Below are 17974 nucleotides of genomic sequence, written 5' to 3' on the forward strand. Positions count from 1 at the left end.
AGGCATTGTTAGTGCCATTCCTGAGCTGCCCTTTAGAAGGTTTCCAAGTATTTGCTGTATTTTCCTTTTAACCTGCTGTTTCTTTCTGGCCCCTGGTGCACTCTGAAAGCAATTGCACTAATATTAATTTAGATGGGTCCTTTTTCAGTTCTCTCTCCACCCATACTTTGCAGAAGTCACTTCCAGCACAAGCAGGAGGTGGGAAGCAACAACTAATGGAGAAACGTGCAGAGTAACGTCTTAACTCCTGCTTGGTGCTTGCAACATGCTGGGCTATCGCTGACTTTTGGACTCCGGGCTGTTCCTCCTCCTCACAGCACACGATGGTTCCCACGTCTCTCCGGGAACGGTGGGAGATCAGCCCGGCAGCGTGGGACAGACTGCGCAGCCCCTCGATGGGGGAAATACCTGCACTCTGCAATGCACCGCCAACAAGCAGCTTTGCAAAGGTACTTTGTTCCGTGACGACCTGCCCCACTTGGTGCAATCCCAAGAGGCGTGCTGGCTACCGCAAGCACCCAGCCAAAGGAGCTGGAGACCGAGCTCTGCCACCCGAGGGGACACCCCGGGCTGGGAGCCGAGGGCTCCCGCGGGAGCGCTGTCCCTGCAGCTGAAGAGGCAGGTCGTGTTTCCCAGGGGTGTCGGTGGACGCCTGCTCACTTTACATTCACTTTCGGAAAAACAAAGGAGAATGGGAGCGGAGTAAATCCATGTTGTGTGTTAAATTAGATTATGCCCGGGTTGCTTGGAAACTGTATAATCACCGGCATGACCAAACATAATTTAATACAGAGTAACTGGTAGTCAAGCTTCAGTGCAGAGAAAGCATACAGGAACAGTAAATATTTCTTTGTTGCACTGGCTTGCAGTCAGCATCGTGTAACAGAGGAGCAATGCAGCGGAGCCGGGGGTGCTGCAGGCTGGGGGAAGTGCTGCGCTGGCCCGCTTTCATTTTACAGACGTTAATGATTTAAGTTTCTTCAGCCTGGTCAACAGCTCATATTTATTTTCATGGAAATCCAATTAAAGAACTCATTTGCTTCTCCAGGGACCTACAAAGAAACCTGTATTGCAGGAGCGGCAGGGAACGCTCGGGTGCAGCACGTGGGAGCTGCCCGCTCCTCCCAGTAACACAACCGAGACCCAGCACCAGCCCAGCGCCAGGGGCCAAGCAGGAGCTGCAGGCACCACAGCTTAACGCCACGCACAGAGCCAAGGGTGACAAAAAATGTACGAACTTGAGACTCCTGGGCTGTGAACTAGCATCAGTGGAATTACTTAATACTGGTGGACATGGTCCTGCTGGTACGTGGTGTTACCTCGATGAACGCACCGCTCTGCCCCAGCCGCGCTGGGCACCAGCGACCGCACACCTCCACGGGCAGCGACGTCCTCTCCAGAGCCGCGTGGGACACCTGGCTCTGCTCCCCACAGAACTCTTGATTTCTGTGCCTAGAATTACTTTGTGTATGTATTTTATATATAAAATACATGTATATAAGCCTCAGCCAACGAGTGCTGATATTAGTTAAAATATCTTCCCTGATTCAGAGAAAAATCTCTGAGAAAACAAACATCTGAAAGGGAACAAAGGCAAAGTCTGGAGTGTTTCTATTTCTATGCCTTGGACAAACCTTTGAAAACAAAGTGCTTGTTATGGCTGGCCTAACAAGACCTTATAGGACGGAAAATAATGCAGCTAATTCATATTGCTACAGGTAAAAACATATTTCATGTCTGCCACCACCATTAGAGCTTCTATTTGATGTGAAAAGCCAATCATGCAGAGGGCTAGCAATCCCCAAAATTATTTACGCTGCTCTGAGTAGTTTGTTACAAATTAAATGCTTACATTTGACTCTGGACATGAATGAAAGATAAAAAGCACAGAGAACGCAGCCAGCATGCCGGGTGACAGAGGCATCTATGGATCCACCGTCCACTCGGGGGGAGTGGGTACGTGGAAGAGCTGGGCTAACCCGCAAGGCCAAGACCCAACCGAAGCAGCAGCCGTGTTCCCACCGAGGCCTCGCAAAGAAAACCAAGCCTGGGGGAGCACAGCCCCCCGCTTAGGGCAGAGGCTCAGCAAAGCTGCTGGGCTTCATTCAAGCGAAACCCTGCAGTCTGTGTCCCTGCCCCCCTCCCCATTTCTATCCATTTAATTTGGATCACGCACGCTGCCGGACAGAGAGCAGGCGGCTGCTAGCGCACACAATTGGTGGTATTTATTGGATAAAATCTAATGAGTTTTGGGAAATGTTCCTGGGTGCATTCAAGTCATCCCTGCACATTATTGAGTTTAATTGGGCTGCAGCTGATGAGCACGTAGGTGGAGAGCTGGGCGAGGGCCAGGCTGGCTGCCACACCAGCGGCTCCCGCTGCTCGGCTTCGCCCCTCTCCGAGGGACTGGTGGAGCTGTGCCCTGGGAGAGATTGGCCCTGCAGCCCCGGGGATTGCTCGCTCCTCGCTCAAACCCACCGTGGGTTACCTGGCCCTGGCAACCCGCATGCCTCGGGAACACCATCTGACGGCTGGGAGCGCAGCAGGCATTTTATTGCAGGTGCACTGTAAAACGCTGCATTGCAAGGCAGAGCTCATGAAACCCATCTGTGCGCGGCCACCTCCTTCTGCTAGGAAGGAAGACTGAATGGCGTTAGCATCCGTGCCATCCCTGGTACCCAAAACCAGAGAAGTCCAACACCAAGTTTTGTCAAAAGCAAGCTTGGGTCAGGAAAGAAACAGCTCAAGTTTTAAAATAAGACTAATAACAATAATCATGAAAATATTTCAAGTTACTAAAAGGAGATTTTTTTAAAAATCAAAGCTCCTCTCCTGCAACATCAGAAAGAGAGGAGACTAGAAATAGAAATTCTTCATCAAGTGCCCTTGTAAACACAAATGCCACCCATCGCTCACAGAAAGAGAACCAAAAAGGCTGTGGCACATTAAAAAGAAATTACACCTGCAGCACTAACCACTGGTGTCCCAGGTAGCTCAATCATCAGCCGTGCATTTGGATAATCATTCCTAAAAGGCACATGTGCATAGGAGGAGGTGACGGGGAGATCGATTTGCAGCGGCCTCTGGCAGACAGCTGTGCCGCCATGAACAGCAGCAGGGAGTGGAGAACTGGAGGGCATGAGAGCTCCGCTTCATCTCCCAAGCCGGGGCACACACACACAGAAACGATACACTTCCAAATTGCATAACCGTAATTTATCCTGTCAGGTTTATTGTATCTCTGGTTATGCCTGTGCTCTTCTGGGCTGCTCTTGGATGCGGGGAGCTCTGCAAGGGCCAGAGGAGCCTGGAGCCGTGGGAGGACGAGCTCGCTGGGCTCGCTCAGCTACCACCACAGTTACTGCATGTTCTCAGCATGCAGGAACAGGGACGGGAGCATGGGCAAAACAACACCATATGCAGCCCAAGCTTTTGCAGGCTGCAGAGACGCACAGCATCGCAACTTCTACAGCACCGCCGCTCGAGTGAGGAGCGGGGAGAGCCAAGTACTGAGGAATGCAGATGGAGGCCAGCAGATCCAAAAGGAGGACAGATCACCAGGGAAATACAAAACCTCCCAGCAAAGACAAGGAGAAACATTCTGAACACAGTTGACAAAACCTTCAGATGCAATGTCGAGAATTAAAGGGGTTTTCAGCAAGCAGCCGCATTGCTCTCGGGTTTCCCTACTCAGCTGGGACGAAACATGCGCCTGCACTGTTTCTGGCGGTTTGACTTGCTCCAACAAGACTCTTTTTCTCCCAGGCGAATCTGGCCACAGCTGGATGCTTGGGTTCACTCCCAGGGAAAAAAAAAAAAAAAAGCGCTCATATCACACTGAACAAATGCAGAGGCCAAATGTGAAGTTCAGTATCGGTAAGGTTAATCAGCGTGAATACCATGCGTGCTGTGACTTGCAAGGAAAACACACATATGGCGCTGCAACACTCCTCTGATTCAGGCTTTCTAGACCAAGTGACCTTGGTTTCCAAAGCCATCCTCTCTGGCTTTGGGCAAGCTGAGCTTGATGGGAGATCTCAGGGGGACATGCTGACAGGGGGATCCCGAACCAGGTCGCCCTCAGCTCAAGGCTGCAGCTGGGGTGAGCGGCACAGGGCTGGCACATTCCCACACCCCAGCACGGCATCAGCAGTGCCGCGGGTTTCCACTGACACCCCCGTGAATGCCACGGGCATGGCCACGGTTGATGTTCAAATGTCACCACAGTTTCCACCTGCAGAAATACAGCCAGTCAGAGGTGAATGCAATTCCCACACCCTGAACCACCAGCCTTGCACTTCTTCCTTTAATTTTGGCTGTATGTGTGCAAGCACAGCATTCAGTTATAACTTCAGTCTGCTACACTTAATTATGTCTTTCCTCTTTGCAATAATAGCTAGCATACTCAATAGTGACAGCCACCGCGGTGGTTCGTGCTGCAGCGGGGCTTTGGCCGGCTCTGGGCCATGCCTGCAGCCCTGCAGCAGCCATCCCATGCACAAGTGCTGCCAGCCCCGGTGCCCCCAGCAAAGCCCCCGCTGCGCAGGTGGGTTTTCCACTGAAAACAGAAGTTGCCGATGCTTTCACACTGCAGTAAGAAAACCTACATAGCCAGCAGGGCAATAAAAGCCTGAAAGAGCAAGTATATGTTAACAAGAAATCCTTTGAAAGATCTGCCGCGATGGAAATCAACATGCCAAAGCCTACCCGACAGATGGAAAACAGCCAAGGTAAACAGGCTTCCAGAAAGCCTCCCAGCAAGAACCAGCACCGGTTTTAGCAAGTGCAGCTCCCACTGCTCTCCAGCCCAACGGGGGCTGTCCCTCCAGGAAGGCATGGGAAATAGTTCACAGCCAAGAGCCAGGCCACAGGGTAATGAGCAGAAGTTACCCTCATGTACACCTCTATATTCGTGCAAGTGCATCGGCCACAGGAAAGAGTAACAAAGCAGGTTTTCTGACTTTTTTTTTACACCTTAGAGGTATTTGGGAGCACATTTGCTTCACAAATGCAAGATTAATGTGCCCTTCCCTCCAAACACTGAATTCCTAAAAAATTTGCTTAAATGGAAAGAAAGGGAATACAGAAATAACCAGCTTTGTAGAATAAATTAAAGTTATGATTAACAACAGCAGGTAAAATGCTTTGCCAGTGGAACAAGGTTTTGCCCAACAATTGGAAAAATAATCCCCCCCCAGATTTTGTGCACCGTCACACACACGTGGGCAAACCCGCTCACCCCATGATGCCCTTCCTACTTTTCATGGCAGTAGATAACTGTCAAATTGCCATAAACTTCCATGGAACTACATTAGAGGAGTAGAGTAATTATTTAATTTAATAAAATAACACCCTGCTAATCCCCAGCCTTGCAGTGGGGCACCCGTGCAGTCGATGTACAGACCCTCCTGCCACCTCCCTCTGCAGGGTGAGTTAGAACAAGGGAGCAGGAGCCGAGAAATGCACTTCCAGACTCCCGTGCCCCACAAACATTTGTACGTACACACATACGTAAAGCCCGTGGAAAGTAGGACCAGCTCCCTCAGCTCAGTCCTGGTCTGCCTGGCATCACCTACCAAGCCAGAGAACATCCAGGGCAAACCAGCTCCTTTCCCCATGTGGGTGCCAGCATCACCAGGGTTTTGCTACATGGAAGCTGTGATTGCAGTTGGTTTTTCTCCGCCAGTGGCTCCCGGAGCCTCCTGGCCCTCCCAGCCCCAAACGGCGGCTTTCAGACCCTCTGCCCCAGGTGCGCCTTTCACACACAACAGCAGAAGATTTTTTTTAAAATATCTGTTTCTAAGTTTGGACATAGTTACAAAAAGTGTAGACCTCGACTGGACGTGTGGTTTAGTCACGTGCAGGCGCACAGAGCAGACAGGTCCAGCTTGGGCCGGGGATCACTCCCAGCATGCCGGGGAAAACCGCAGCTCAAAGACATCTTGGCGCTGGTGACTTTTATTCTCCTTTCTTCTGTTGAAAAAAGATTTGACTAAAATATATATAATTGAATTTGGTTTAGTACTGGGTCTGTTCAGCATAAAGAGCAATCTAGAGAAGCTCTCATTAAAATGTCTAAGTCCCACTCTGTCTGCAGGGATGGAGGAGACTCCACCAGGGAGAGATACCAGCTATTTATTGGAAATCTTTTGCTCACTCTAGATTGAATCTCTTTCTGTACATAGTTTCAGTTTCGCTGTGATAAGCAATTAAAAAGAATCCAGATAATTACATGCTATCAACAACCTCCATCCAACAACACAAAGTTCAAACGCGAGCCCACAAGAATTCACACTTGGGTAATACAAAATGCCTGGTGCTTCTCCCGGAGATCCCGGCTGTCCGGAGGGAGCTCGGCAGAGATGTTCAACCCAGAAGCTCCACAGCAAACCCAGCGCGCTCCACATTACATGCTGCTAAATGACTGACCTTGCCAGCGCTGGTGATGTAAGCTTTAACCTAATTTAAGACACCTGCTATCATATCTAGAGAGATGACTCTCATGCATGATGAAGATACAAGAGTTGTGAAGAATCTGATAAGAGAGATGCTGCAGTCTCCGAAGTGCATTCCTCTCCAGCTGAAAACTAGGGAGCCTTCAGAAAACAGAAGGACCTTTTGAAGAAGCATGGAAGAAAACGCTACCAGAAAATGCAAACAGCTAATCTATTGACAATCCAGGCTAAGGAGGTTAAAAGTTCATTTGCAGAAGTAGAACAAAACCTTTTGCTAATTTACACATTACAGGAAGCCAAGCCCAAAAAACACAGCGAACACCTACAGGTTTTTTTGTGTTTTTTTTTTTTTTTAATTCTGCAGAATTTCATATTAAAAACAAAACCAGAAGAGTAAGAGGGAGCCAGAGCTGGTGAGGGGGAGGGCAGGCACCCAGCCTTGCGCTTTGCATGGTGCACCCGGCGTTCCCAAGGCCACGTCCCCCGGGAGCTGCACACCCATCAACACCATGCCCCCGCCAGTACCTGCTGAGCCTGCAGTGGTCTCTGTCCTGCAGAGAGCATCACCAGTTCCTCGAATAAAGCACACCGAAGGTGTTGCTGCTGCCCCACGAGGCTTTGACACCTCCAGCTCCAAAGCGCGAATGGTTCATAAGGACCCGCTGCATCACACCAGAGCTGCTCCTCGAGCACGGGCTGCCTTCCGCAGAAGGGCTTCAGGGGTGGGAAAGGATCCCCCTCACTGCAAGGCTTGAGCAGAGAAAACAGCAGGAAAACAAGGGAATGCATCCACAGCATCATCGTTATCCCAGCTGCTAATTGCAAACGCAGCTCAGGACCGTGCTGGCTGTGCTGCTGCTGTGTATCCGGTGTAACGTACTCCAAACTCAAGTAGGAGGAAGGAGCGGATCTACTGGCACATTATCAATAATCCAGTGGATTATTTTGTGGTAGCAGAAGAAAAATGGACACAGGTCATTTGCAAACAGATCAAGACTATCTAAGAGTTCTCCTGCGACAGCTGGGGAGGTCTGAGCGCCCGCTGACCATGCTCAAGTGCTGTCTCTGCCTTTGCGGGATCTGAACATGCACAGGATTTGTGCTGGGAGGCAGGAGAAGGCACAGGACAGGCTCCTTCCTCTCTGCAAAGCTCCTTGGTTGGAAAAACTAACCCCCTAACAAACTATGTTAAAGGTAAAATTATCTTCAGGAGCCTAATGCAAAAGCTAAGAAAACAAGGGAGGCATGCCGGCGAACACATGCCGATTTCATTAACGCTGGGAAGGCGTGTGAGCGCGGGGGAGCCCGAGAGGCAGCGCAGCCCCCGCTGGAGGCTCTGCCAGGGGCCTGCGGACCTCCGCAGCCTTTGTCTTTCCACAGAGCTACAGGTGGTTCCAGTTAAATGCTGTAATTAAATTAGCCAGGCAAGATGGGCACGCTACGATTTCAAACTAATCTGCAGAGCAATCTCTCATCCACTGCCTGTCTCCAATGTTAAAAATACCCCAGCATTTGCACAGAGCCCAGTCTGATTGAGGAGGGAGACTCGGAGAACGTCGCGCTGCCCTCTCGGAGCCGGGAGCAAGGAGGGGTCCCCGGCACAGCGCACTGCCGAAGCCGTTACCTTCCCCTTCACCCGCCCTCCCAGGCTGCTCCTTCCAAACCCCCTTCTCCTGCCGTCTGCAGGGAGCCCGCCCCATTGCTGCTGGCTTGGTTGGCTTTTCCCACGCAGGAACAGAAAAATAAACAGACAACTGGCTATACTTGCTAATCATGTCAAAGCATTAAAACAAAAGGGATTTTTATTGATCTGAGTGGGCTTGGCTCCAATCGGGAAGAGGATGATTTAAAATAGTTGCTTAGAACTGTATTTTCAAAACCAAGGATGTTCTTGTTTTGTTTGTTTTGTTTTGTTTTAGCAGGATCAGCCTAAACTTTCCTTCTTCCTTACCCTGTCTGCTGGTTCACACCTTTTGCCCTGCCTGCCTAGGGTACATACAGGCAACGCAGGCACACGGCAGGACCAACACGGATATACACCTCCACGCACACCAGCAGGCGATGGGCCTGGAGGCACCATCGGTCACTGACCGCTGCGGTGGGGATGAAGCTCCGGGGAGCTGCAGTTGGGCTGGGCTCGCACCCCAAGGCATCTCCTCTCTGCCTCTCCCTTCAACTGCCCATACCAGCCATTCACAAGACAGCGTACTGGGTTAGATGGGACTGAGGATGGCTTGGAAAAGCAGCTCTGGGGATGCCCAGCAGCACCAGTGGCATCAGCACCAGCTCTGCCACAGGACAGAGGCACAGTGCGCACCAGGCTGCAGCCCCCGGCAGCACCCAGCCCAGCTCCCCAGGTACCAGGACTCGATGCTCCAAGCCAAGACACAAAGCGGTGAAACAAAACAGGAGGAGAAAAAGGAAAAAAAGGAAAGAGGGGGGGAAAAAAAGCACGGCACGAGCCTGACCCAGGACAGACAAGCCCAGCTCCTGCAAGGCAGAGCGTGCCTACGGGGAGTCACCTCTCGTGTGACGTGCCTTTTGCTACCCACGGGAGCACCCAGATCCTTTGGGTCACTCAAACTCCTGGGGCTTCACCCGGAACCCAGCGGTGCCATGATCCCAAGGGATCAGAAACAGGCGCCAGGCAAAAAAATGGCATTTCTGAAGCACGGCAAGTGGGTGACAGTGCGGGAAGATCGCTGCCTGGCCTGGCCATGCGAGGTCAGAGAGTTCGCTCGCTATTTTCTTTTGGCAGCCAAATCAGGCACGGAGCATATGAGAAGTGCATCTCAGAGGCCTTAGCGGCTAGTGGAAATTTCCAGAACGTCCTGGACAAGAATGACTTACTGGAAGTAATACATAAATCAAGCAAATGAATAAGTTACCAGACAGCAGCATAAACAGCTGCCACGGGGATGAAATCAGACCTGCTGTGCCAAGAGGCGTCAGCCTCCTCGCCGGCTGCACCTTCGGGGGGAAACGGGGAAAAGAACCCAAGGAAAAGCACATTTCTGGGGAAGCGGCTGCCCCGCCTCCTGCACAGGTGCCTCAGTGGGTTTCCTGAAGCCGCCAGGCACAGAGCACACCCCAGCGAGCACCGCGCCGCTGCCGGGGACCCTGGCTCCCGTGGGGCTCTGTGTGGGCAGCACAGACCAGGGAGCATGGTGCAGGGCTGCCAAGGACGAGACTGCTCCACGCGAAGGAAAACACAAGTGCCGGGTTGTATTTTTAGGCAGAAGACCTGGAGGATTTTTTTCTTCTTCTCCTTTGCCAACAATCCCTCATTCAGCAGAGCCCTCCAAAACGCGCTTCGCTCCGCAGCCAGGCCCTGCCCTGTCCTGCCAAGGGGCTGTAACGGAGGGTGGGTTTTGCTGGATCTCTGGGCCATGGCCGATAGCAGCCACCCTGCAGAGCCCATGGAAACCATCCGTACTGATAAGTGGAAAACAATTTGTGCTAGAGATAGCAATCACTATCATGTTGGTTAAAACACGTAAACTAGAAAACACCACCGCAGCAAAAACAAAGGGAACTAGTCACTGCTGGCCAGGCCGCAGCTGTGAATGATTAAAGATAATTCTGCTAAATACACGTACACACATTGCTTCTGCAGCCTCCTTAATTGTTTTGACCTTCTGCCAGCAGAGGAGCGGACGCGCAGGCAGGGGCGGCCCTGCTCCCCGGGCCGGGGGGATGCGCGGAGCAGCGGCAGTTATGCACGGAGCGATGCAGAGCTGCGGGAGGGGCTCCCGAGCCCCGCTGAAGGGTGCACAAGCACGGCACCATCTGTACTGGAGAACCTGGATCTCGCTGCCACAAGAACAAAGCAAGGCTCAGATGTCAAATTATGTCCATGCAAAAAAAAAAAAAAATTCCTAAATGCTTGTAACATAATCAGAGCAAAATCCTCCTGCTCTGCACCTCCAAAGCATTTACTTCTTAGTGAGAAAGTACATGACAAAAGAAGAAAAAGACAGGGATGATATCACAGCTCTGCTAACAAAAATGGCAATTTTCTGCAACCAGCTCCACTCCCGGCATCACCATCGGCGCAGCCACCCGCAAGCTCGGCAGCACCGCGCATGCCTCTGCTTCGCTTTGAACTGCTTTAACTTATTTGGCAGAAAGAAAAAAATTGGTTTTATCAGAGCTGGCACATTCTATTGATAAAAAAGCATTTGAAACTACAGCGTAGCCATTCTTGGAGATAGGTGAAGGGCCAAAAGGAGCTATCTGCAGCAAAACAACTCAGAAGCGTGCAAGCAGGAGCGTGTTGCTAGGTGACGTGCTCTGGGACAGCCTGCTGCACCCAAGGTGCTCTGCAGCAGCAGAAGTATTGTTTCCCTCCTTTCCCAGCTAGAAACAGTGGGGAAAAAATACCCAGAATAGAGAAAACTCTGAAGACAGCGTGAAGAGTCCCGTGCCATGCGGAGCTCGAGCCCGCTGCCCCGACAGGCACAGGGAAGGCTGGGCACAAACTGCTAAAAAATGATGCTGGAAAAGGCACTGGAGAGAGCAGGGAGCGCGCGGTGGCAAGGGGCCGTGTCTCTGCCACGTGCGGTCGGGTACCACGCACGCTTGCACAGCGAGCTCGCCACGTCTGCTGGCATCAGTTCTTCACGTAGCTTTTTAAGAAGTGTATTCCATATTTTTAAAGCAGGGGATGAGGAGCACTCTCACCAGCCATCCCCTGCAAACATTAAAGCTGCAAGAAGCAGCAGACTGACTAAGCAACAGAGACTCCGGTAACTAAAACAGCTACAAGAAACAGAAGATACGTGCTGGTTTGCCTTTCAATTCTTTGAAAGACACGGGCTATTCTGGCCTGAGACAAGAGAAACCAGGTGATTTTTAAGATGACCAGAGTCTCCCTAACTTCAGTTGCTGCATCCTCAGACCAGCCGGTTGGCAGGGCCAGCGGCGGGAGGCACAGGGCTTACTGGGACAGTCCGGACTGTGGGTGTTCAGGCTTTTCTGCAGAGGTCCCCTTGGAAAAACATCAGAACAGAGAGATCTCCTCTCTTTCAGGAACAGTAAATCACCTCTGGGTTTATCACAGGAATCCTGACAGCGTGAACATGTCCCAGGAAGGAAAATTAAGGTTTCACCTACTCATGGGTCAAAGAATAACATCATAATAGCAAGTTTCACTGGAACTGGGGTCTGTAGAGCAGAGGAGGAAATTTGCAGCATTACGTTCCTGACAAAGGAGCACAAAGAGGGATTGCTCACGCTCTGTATTTCACTGTGGATAATTGCCTGGACACCTGAACATGAGACAGGAGGCAGCGCAAATAGGCTTAGAGCTACAGCAAGAGGCAGAAATCAACTTCATTTTCTATTTATACACTCCCCTCCCGCCACCCTGCCTGTGCCTGTCCCTGGGATCTGTCCTCCCCTCGCCTCCAGCTCTCCTTCCCCCTCCCGCGCAGGGGGATGCGCCCTGGGAGCAGCAGCGCTTTCCCCGGGAGCCGGCGTCCCCCGGCCTGCACGGCGCCCGCTGGGGTGCGAGCCCCTCTCGCCGCACCCCAAATCGCAGCGGGGCACCCAGCCGCCACGGGAAACCCACGGCATTTCTCTGCTACGCAGAAGGGCATATTTAATTTGTGTTAATAATTGCCATTTTTCAATGTATCAGCTGTATTAGGACGGTTTTATTATTGTTATTAACGGCAGCCCCAGGCCACACAAGGAGCCCCATGTCCCTTTTCATTAAGTAACAGCGAACACACAAACCAAAAAAACAGGAGATGTAAGACAACATCGGACAGACACTCTTTCTGTTTGACTGATACAGATTGAGTTCTGCTTTTAGTGTAAGAGATCTCCACAGTAATACTGTGAGAAATATTTTTTTAGCTCATCTGATAAAAATGCAAGTCTTGATTATTCATACATTACTTAAAATAAAATAAAAAAAAAAACAGAAACAGATGAGGCAATCCCCTCTGAGAAGCGCAGCCCAGCTTGGCAGGGCCAGAAAGGGGCCCTTCGGTTCTGCCCACGTTAGCTGTGGATGCCTGGCTCTAGGCTCCCCTCGTCAGAGATGGGGCAGCACCCAAACCCCACTGGTCCCGACACCACCCCAGAGCATCCCCCTTCCCCACGCAGGTCACCCGGGACAGCCAGGCCCCCGTCCCTTCTGCCACGCTCTCCCTCCCTCCAAACATCTTCTGCAGATGTGAAGCTTTATCTCCACCACCACATCTTTAATCCAGCTTTATGGTACCGCTGCCTCAACCAGTTCATTTACAAGAGCAGCAGCAATGAGTCCCGGGCCAGGCTGCCCTCCTGGTGCTCCTGGAGCAAGGTCCTCCTTGCCAGGTGGCCCTGCAGCACGTGGCAGGAGAGCTGCCATGCAGGGGCTGCAGACAGATGCAGGAGGGATGCTGGAGGGCCTGTGCCCGGGGCTGGCCGTGCCTCTGGCCCCCACTGCCCGGCATTCCCCCCGGAACAGCACCAGCTCCGGGGCCAGGACAGGGCAGGGAGCTCAGCAGCGCAGGCGCTCACTCCTCGGCTTCCTGCCTTTCTCTGAGATAATTTTTTTCCCATTAAAAAACCACTATGAGCTGTTTCTCTTCCTAATATAGCACACACCACTACGCTCATTGTTTGTTTGTGTTTTGTTTTAGTTCCTTCCCTACCAAAGCAGCATGAAACCCATTGTGTTACCTGCCTCCCCTCTCCACATCTCTCACTCAAACACCACCAGGTTTTCTTTTAAATGAAAAGCACTTAAGCGGTTATGAGATTCCTTGCACATATTTGGCCGATGGGAGTACCTGGAACCGCCTGGCCCTTGGCTTGAGCTTGTAAATGCAGAAGGTTTTGAAACCGAGATCTAAACCAGCTCTTTGGTTTTTAACAGCCTTGCCGGGGAGTCCATGGAACAGATATAAACCCGTGTCATAAGAAAGCATCTGGAGTCACTTTTAAGCCTATTTCAAGTATCATTTGTTATCTTTTCTCCTAAACAGATAACTTCAGGTTCTCCCAGACCTTCTTCCAAGCGGTTACGCCGATTAACTCATTCCCCAGGTTTCCAAGTCCTGCCTAATCCCTCCTGCTCATGCAGCGCCAGTACAAACAGCGAGGGCAGGTACAACCCTGCAGCCTTGAGGCTGGCACAAACACCTGATGATGCTTTCACTTTTTAAACTAATCAAAGGTTCCCATGGTAACCTGCAGGAGCAGGAAGAAGATGGGAAATTACAGGTCCGCTCTATCACTGAAAGCAAAAAAATTATTCAATTCCTTTGCCCTCAGAAAGTTTCAAGGTGACCTAGAAGCATCGATTAATCAGGTTGCATAAAGGCAGAAAATATGCCCCAGAGTAGTCTTCCATTGTAGCAAAGAAATAGCTTTTAGTCCTTTAATATTAGGCTTGATCTGAAACCCAGTGAGAAGCTTAACCTCTGCTCTGCCTTCTGGATAGCCAAACCCTGTTACCACACCATTAAAAGTAACGCTCTATTCCCAGTAGCATAGGGGTTCCTCCTACCGCCGCGGGGCCGGGGCACGGCCGCCCAGGCAGGGGACGGCAGGGACGTGGGTCAGCGGGAAAGCCCTCCTCCCTCCCTCCTGAACCGCTCCGTCTGTCAGTCCTCATCTCACTCACACACAGGTTTCCAGTTACTCGCCAACCAGATATGACTCAACACCGCACACACACACACAAGGAAACTTTTCTACCACTATTAACTTTCAGAGGAAGTGGAAAAAGGAGAGAAAAACATGTCAGTCATAAACATACTTTGCCAAGTGGTTCATGAGCAAGTGCAGCATCTGCCTGTTTTTCTCTGGGAGCCGATGAACGAGGCTGTGGATCTCTGACACCCTCGACTCCTGATTCTCCAGTTCTGCATTGGAAACAAAAAATGAGTTATCCCTGCATCAGGGGGTTGTTATGGGAAAAGGCACGCAGGCCCAAACATTAACACCAACAGACATCCCAGGGACCCACCGCTCCCACACCCTACACCCAGGCACGCTGCAGATATACTCTCCACAGCACTTTCCCTTTCTACCATCTCCAACCAGTTGCTTCCAAAAGGAAGAAACTAATGGGCTGAAACAGTGAGCTGAGAGCAGATGCCAGCCATGTGAAAAGCCAGTTGTAATCAGGGAAGGGGCTGACTGTAACCAGAGCGTTTCTCCGATTCCAGCGATGGGAACATCAGCACGTTCCTGTTCAATGTGTTCCCAAGCACCGCCGGGATGTGCTCGGCACAGCACTCGGTGAGGTTGTAGCATCTGGTCTTCAACAGGCTGGTTGGGTCCACAGGTGCTGGCAGACATGCCCCAACAGCCTAAGCAGGAGCCGTTCAAGGAGGCCACCACCGATGTGGCCACGGACCACGTGAGCCCTCCTGACCCCCTGGTCCCACCCGTGTCCGCACAGGCTGCACAGCTGCCAACAGAGATCTACCTGCTCTCATACAAAGCACCTTCTCTCATGGCAGCCAAAGGAAAGCGGCACAGACATCTGAACCGCAACTGATCTCATCAAAACACCGTAGGTGGTGTTTGAACAACGGCCTCCCTCATTTTGGCAGATGATGGTCAAAATAAGACAGAGCTGCAGCAACAGCTACTGCCCCCAGCCAGCTCTCCGCTCCCCCTGCACCATCTGTGTTTCCTTTTCATCCGGTAAGTCCCAAACAACAACATGCCCCTTGTCTCTCCATTCTTATTCTACTTTCCGGGACTTAAGAACAAGGAGGTCGGTGGGGAAGCAGCAGGGCAGAGGTTACACTCAGTCACTTGCAAATTATGCTCCTTTTTCAGATCAGTGCCATAGACATCAACAAACTCACTCGCTGCTTTGATGAAGCTCCTTTGAAACTGGTACATCATGAGCGGCCCTGGAAGCATTCTGGAAGATAAAAAAGTAACACGCACAAAACACATCTGAGTAACACAGAAATAGAGCTTTGCCCTTACCATAAGTTCAGCTCCATTTTTGAAATTGCAGAATTAAGCAACAGCAACTCTAATTAATTCCCCCCATCAGAAGGAATAAGATCTATTGAAGTACCTTCGATTTATTCTTCCTCCCTCTTCTGTGTCACACTAAATTCATTTTTAATTTTAGCATTCCTTCAGTAACACAAAGTTTTGGTACATTAGTGAGCCCATGATTTCCCAGTAAGTTTAACAATAAATTAAAAAGAGAAACAAGCCCAGTCATAAAACTTTAACAGTCACCGTTCCCATTAAATTCCCCATTCTCCCCTCCCACTTCCACATCCCTTGAATGGGACACCTTGGAGCTGCTGACGTTCTTCATTGCTTTGCAAACAGTTCAAACTCTGGAGCAAAGGTTGCCAATCATGCAAAATTATGCAGCGTTTTGTGATTTTCTAGGCTGAGATCCACCAAGCTAATTATACTCATCACCCTAATTGGATTTAGCCTCTCTCTTGCACTCTCCCTCTCTCAAATAACACCCATCGCACAGAACAGCAACAGCAAGCAAGAAGCTGCAGTCGCGACAGGTAGAAGCATGTTGTGGATAATGAGATGCTGAGTGCTGCCAACAAACTAACCCTTTGGGAAGATAGCCCACGATGGTAACGGCATCAACTTGCACACAGAAATTATTACTACAATAAAGCTTAGCACCCGGTTCTGAAAAAGCACTACAGCCACAGCCCTTAGAGGAGCACTGTGCTCCCCTTCTGCCACACGCTCATTAGGTGGAAGCTCATTGTGAAAAGCTTTGGGAAAAGCTTAAATCAAGGGAGGGGATGCAAGAATGAGCTTTTCAAATCATGTTTGTATGATACATGCATCTGTCAGATTGCTGATCGTGTTCCCCAGATCCTACTCAAACATGCTGGTGGGTCAAGGAAAAGCCAGAGTAAATTCTCTAAGAGCAGTTTCTTCTTTGTTTCTATTAAAGTGCTATTGTTAAGGATCTGCAATAACAGGCAGTAATGCCCCAGACCATCACTGAATCCGTCCTGAAGCCCCATGACAGATGAGGCTTTTCTCCCTTACCTCAGGTAGGTTTTCAGTGCACTAGTAATGGTCTTTATCTCCCACTCTGCACAGATCTCTGTTTCTGTTTCAGTGGCTGTTTTGGGATCTAAGGAAAAAGAAAAAAAAGAAAAAAGTGAAACAAAGTGAAGATAATAACCAGCTCATACCAGCTCACCAGCTCAGCTGTGTGGGAAAACCGTCATGTCCCATTTTATTTGCTGTTCCCCAGACCAGTGACCACAAGCCGATCCCCAACAGACACTTCTGCAGGGAAGCAGAGCGCGTTACACGATATGGGCCACACTCATTTGCATGGGACAAGAAAAAGAAAAGAAAAACATCAATCATGAGCAATGAGATCAGCAGTTTGACTCAAAGTGTGACATTACACAGGGTGCAGGAGACTGTGGTGACAGAGCAGGGCACAAACACGACACAGACCCAGACAAACAGAGACCCCCCCAAGACTCAGAAAATCCCAGCCCCAAGTAGGCTGCAAGGCATTGCCACAGCCTAAACAAATGTGAGCAACAGCAGCAACGGTGGTGCGGCCCCTGTGGCGGTCGGTGGGTGTCAGGCAGGCGGCAGGACAGACGGGGTGGCAGAGGCAGGAGCCCTGCCCCGGGTGTGCGGGGGGACAGGAGGTGGCTTGTTCTCCCACCCAAGGTGGGGAAGAGTCCCTGGAGCCGGCCTGACCTGCCGCAGAGGGTGTGGGAAGGCAGATCTGCATTCCCTCAGCTCCATGGCTGCGTTTCATTTGGACGGGAGGGAGGAAGCGGGGCTGCTGCACGCGGTGCTCTGCAGCCGGGCTCTGGCACAGCCGGCGTTTGCAAGTTATCTGCTGCCCGCCCCGGGGACCCTCGCTCAGGTCACCACTCCAGGAACGTGCCACCAAGTGCTGCCCTCGCCAGCCTGATGCTGGCTGCGAGGTGGCATTGGACTGGGAAGCTCCTGTCGTCTCGCAGAGCGGGAACACCCACAGGCCCCCCAGGGACCACCACGGCCCGGGAACCTCTCGCTGCTGCCAAGGTACATGGAGGGGGGAGCGGCGACGCTGCTTGGTTTGGGCTGCGCTAGCGGCAAGGGAGAGGAGGAGCACCCAGGGTGTTTCGAAGCGGTGCAGGGCACGGAGCACAGAGGCGGCTCCAGCTGGGTGGGTCACTGGCACAGCAGAACCGTGCTGCAGTTTGTTTTGTCACTTCTGGCCTCTTGATGTCATCCTATTCTGTTCCTCCACCCCCCGCCCCCCCCCCCCCCCCAGCAGGCTGTTTCTTGCCATCTTTATTTTTTAAACACCTGATTCACTCTCCTCCAGCCCTGCGGCAGGCGCAGGGCTCCGCAGCAGCCCCTGAGCCGCTGTGAGCAGCGAAGCCTGGAGGAGCATTGGATACGATGGCAAACCTCCCGTCACGGGGAGAACCCAGCCCGGACCTCGCAACAAACGAGATGGTGCCAGGCTCTCAGCGTGCAGTGTTGGCAAGTGAGGGCAGAGATCGAGCTGCCATCCACATCCACCCACCGCAGCCCCTCAC

At 51.4% G+C, this 17974-nt stretch overlaps 1 protein-coding gene across 8 annotated transcripts in view; it reads right to left on the reverse strand.

Moving 5' to 3' along the window:
* Positions 1 to 17974, reverse strand: part of ARHGAP26 (Rho GTPase activating protein 26) — a 150209-nt gene that overhangs the window by 51513 nt on the left and 80722 nt on the right. For all 8 annotated transcript variants that reach the window (XM_087753848.1, XM_087753845.1, XM_087753847.1 and 5 more), the window contains exons 15-17: positions 16461 to 16548; positions 15275 to 15333; positions 14212 to 14317 (exon numbers count right to left, since the gene is read on the reverse strand). In XM_087753848.1, coding sequence (XP_087609974.1) covers positions 14212 to 14317; positions 15275 to 15333; positions 16461 to 16548 — 253 coding nt within the window. The remainder of the gene's footprint in view (positions 1 to 14211; positions 14318 to 15274; positions 15334 to 16460; positions 16549 to 17974) is intronic.

This window comes from Nipponia nippon, unplaced genomic scaffold (assembly GCF_047370975.1).
Source record: "Nipponia nippon isolate SJK-2023a ecotype South Korea unplaced genomic scaffold, ASM4737097v1 scaffold_17, whole genome shotgun sequence".
Lineage (NCBI taxonomy): Eukaryota > Metazoa > Chordata > Aves > Pelecaniformes > Threskiornithidae > Nipponia > Nipponia nippon.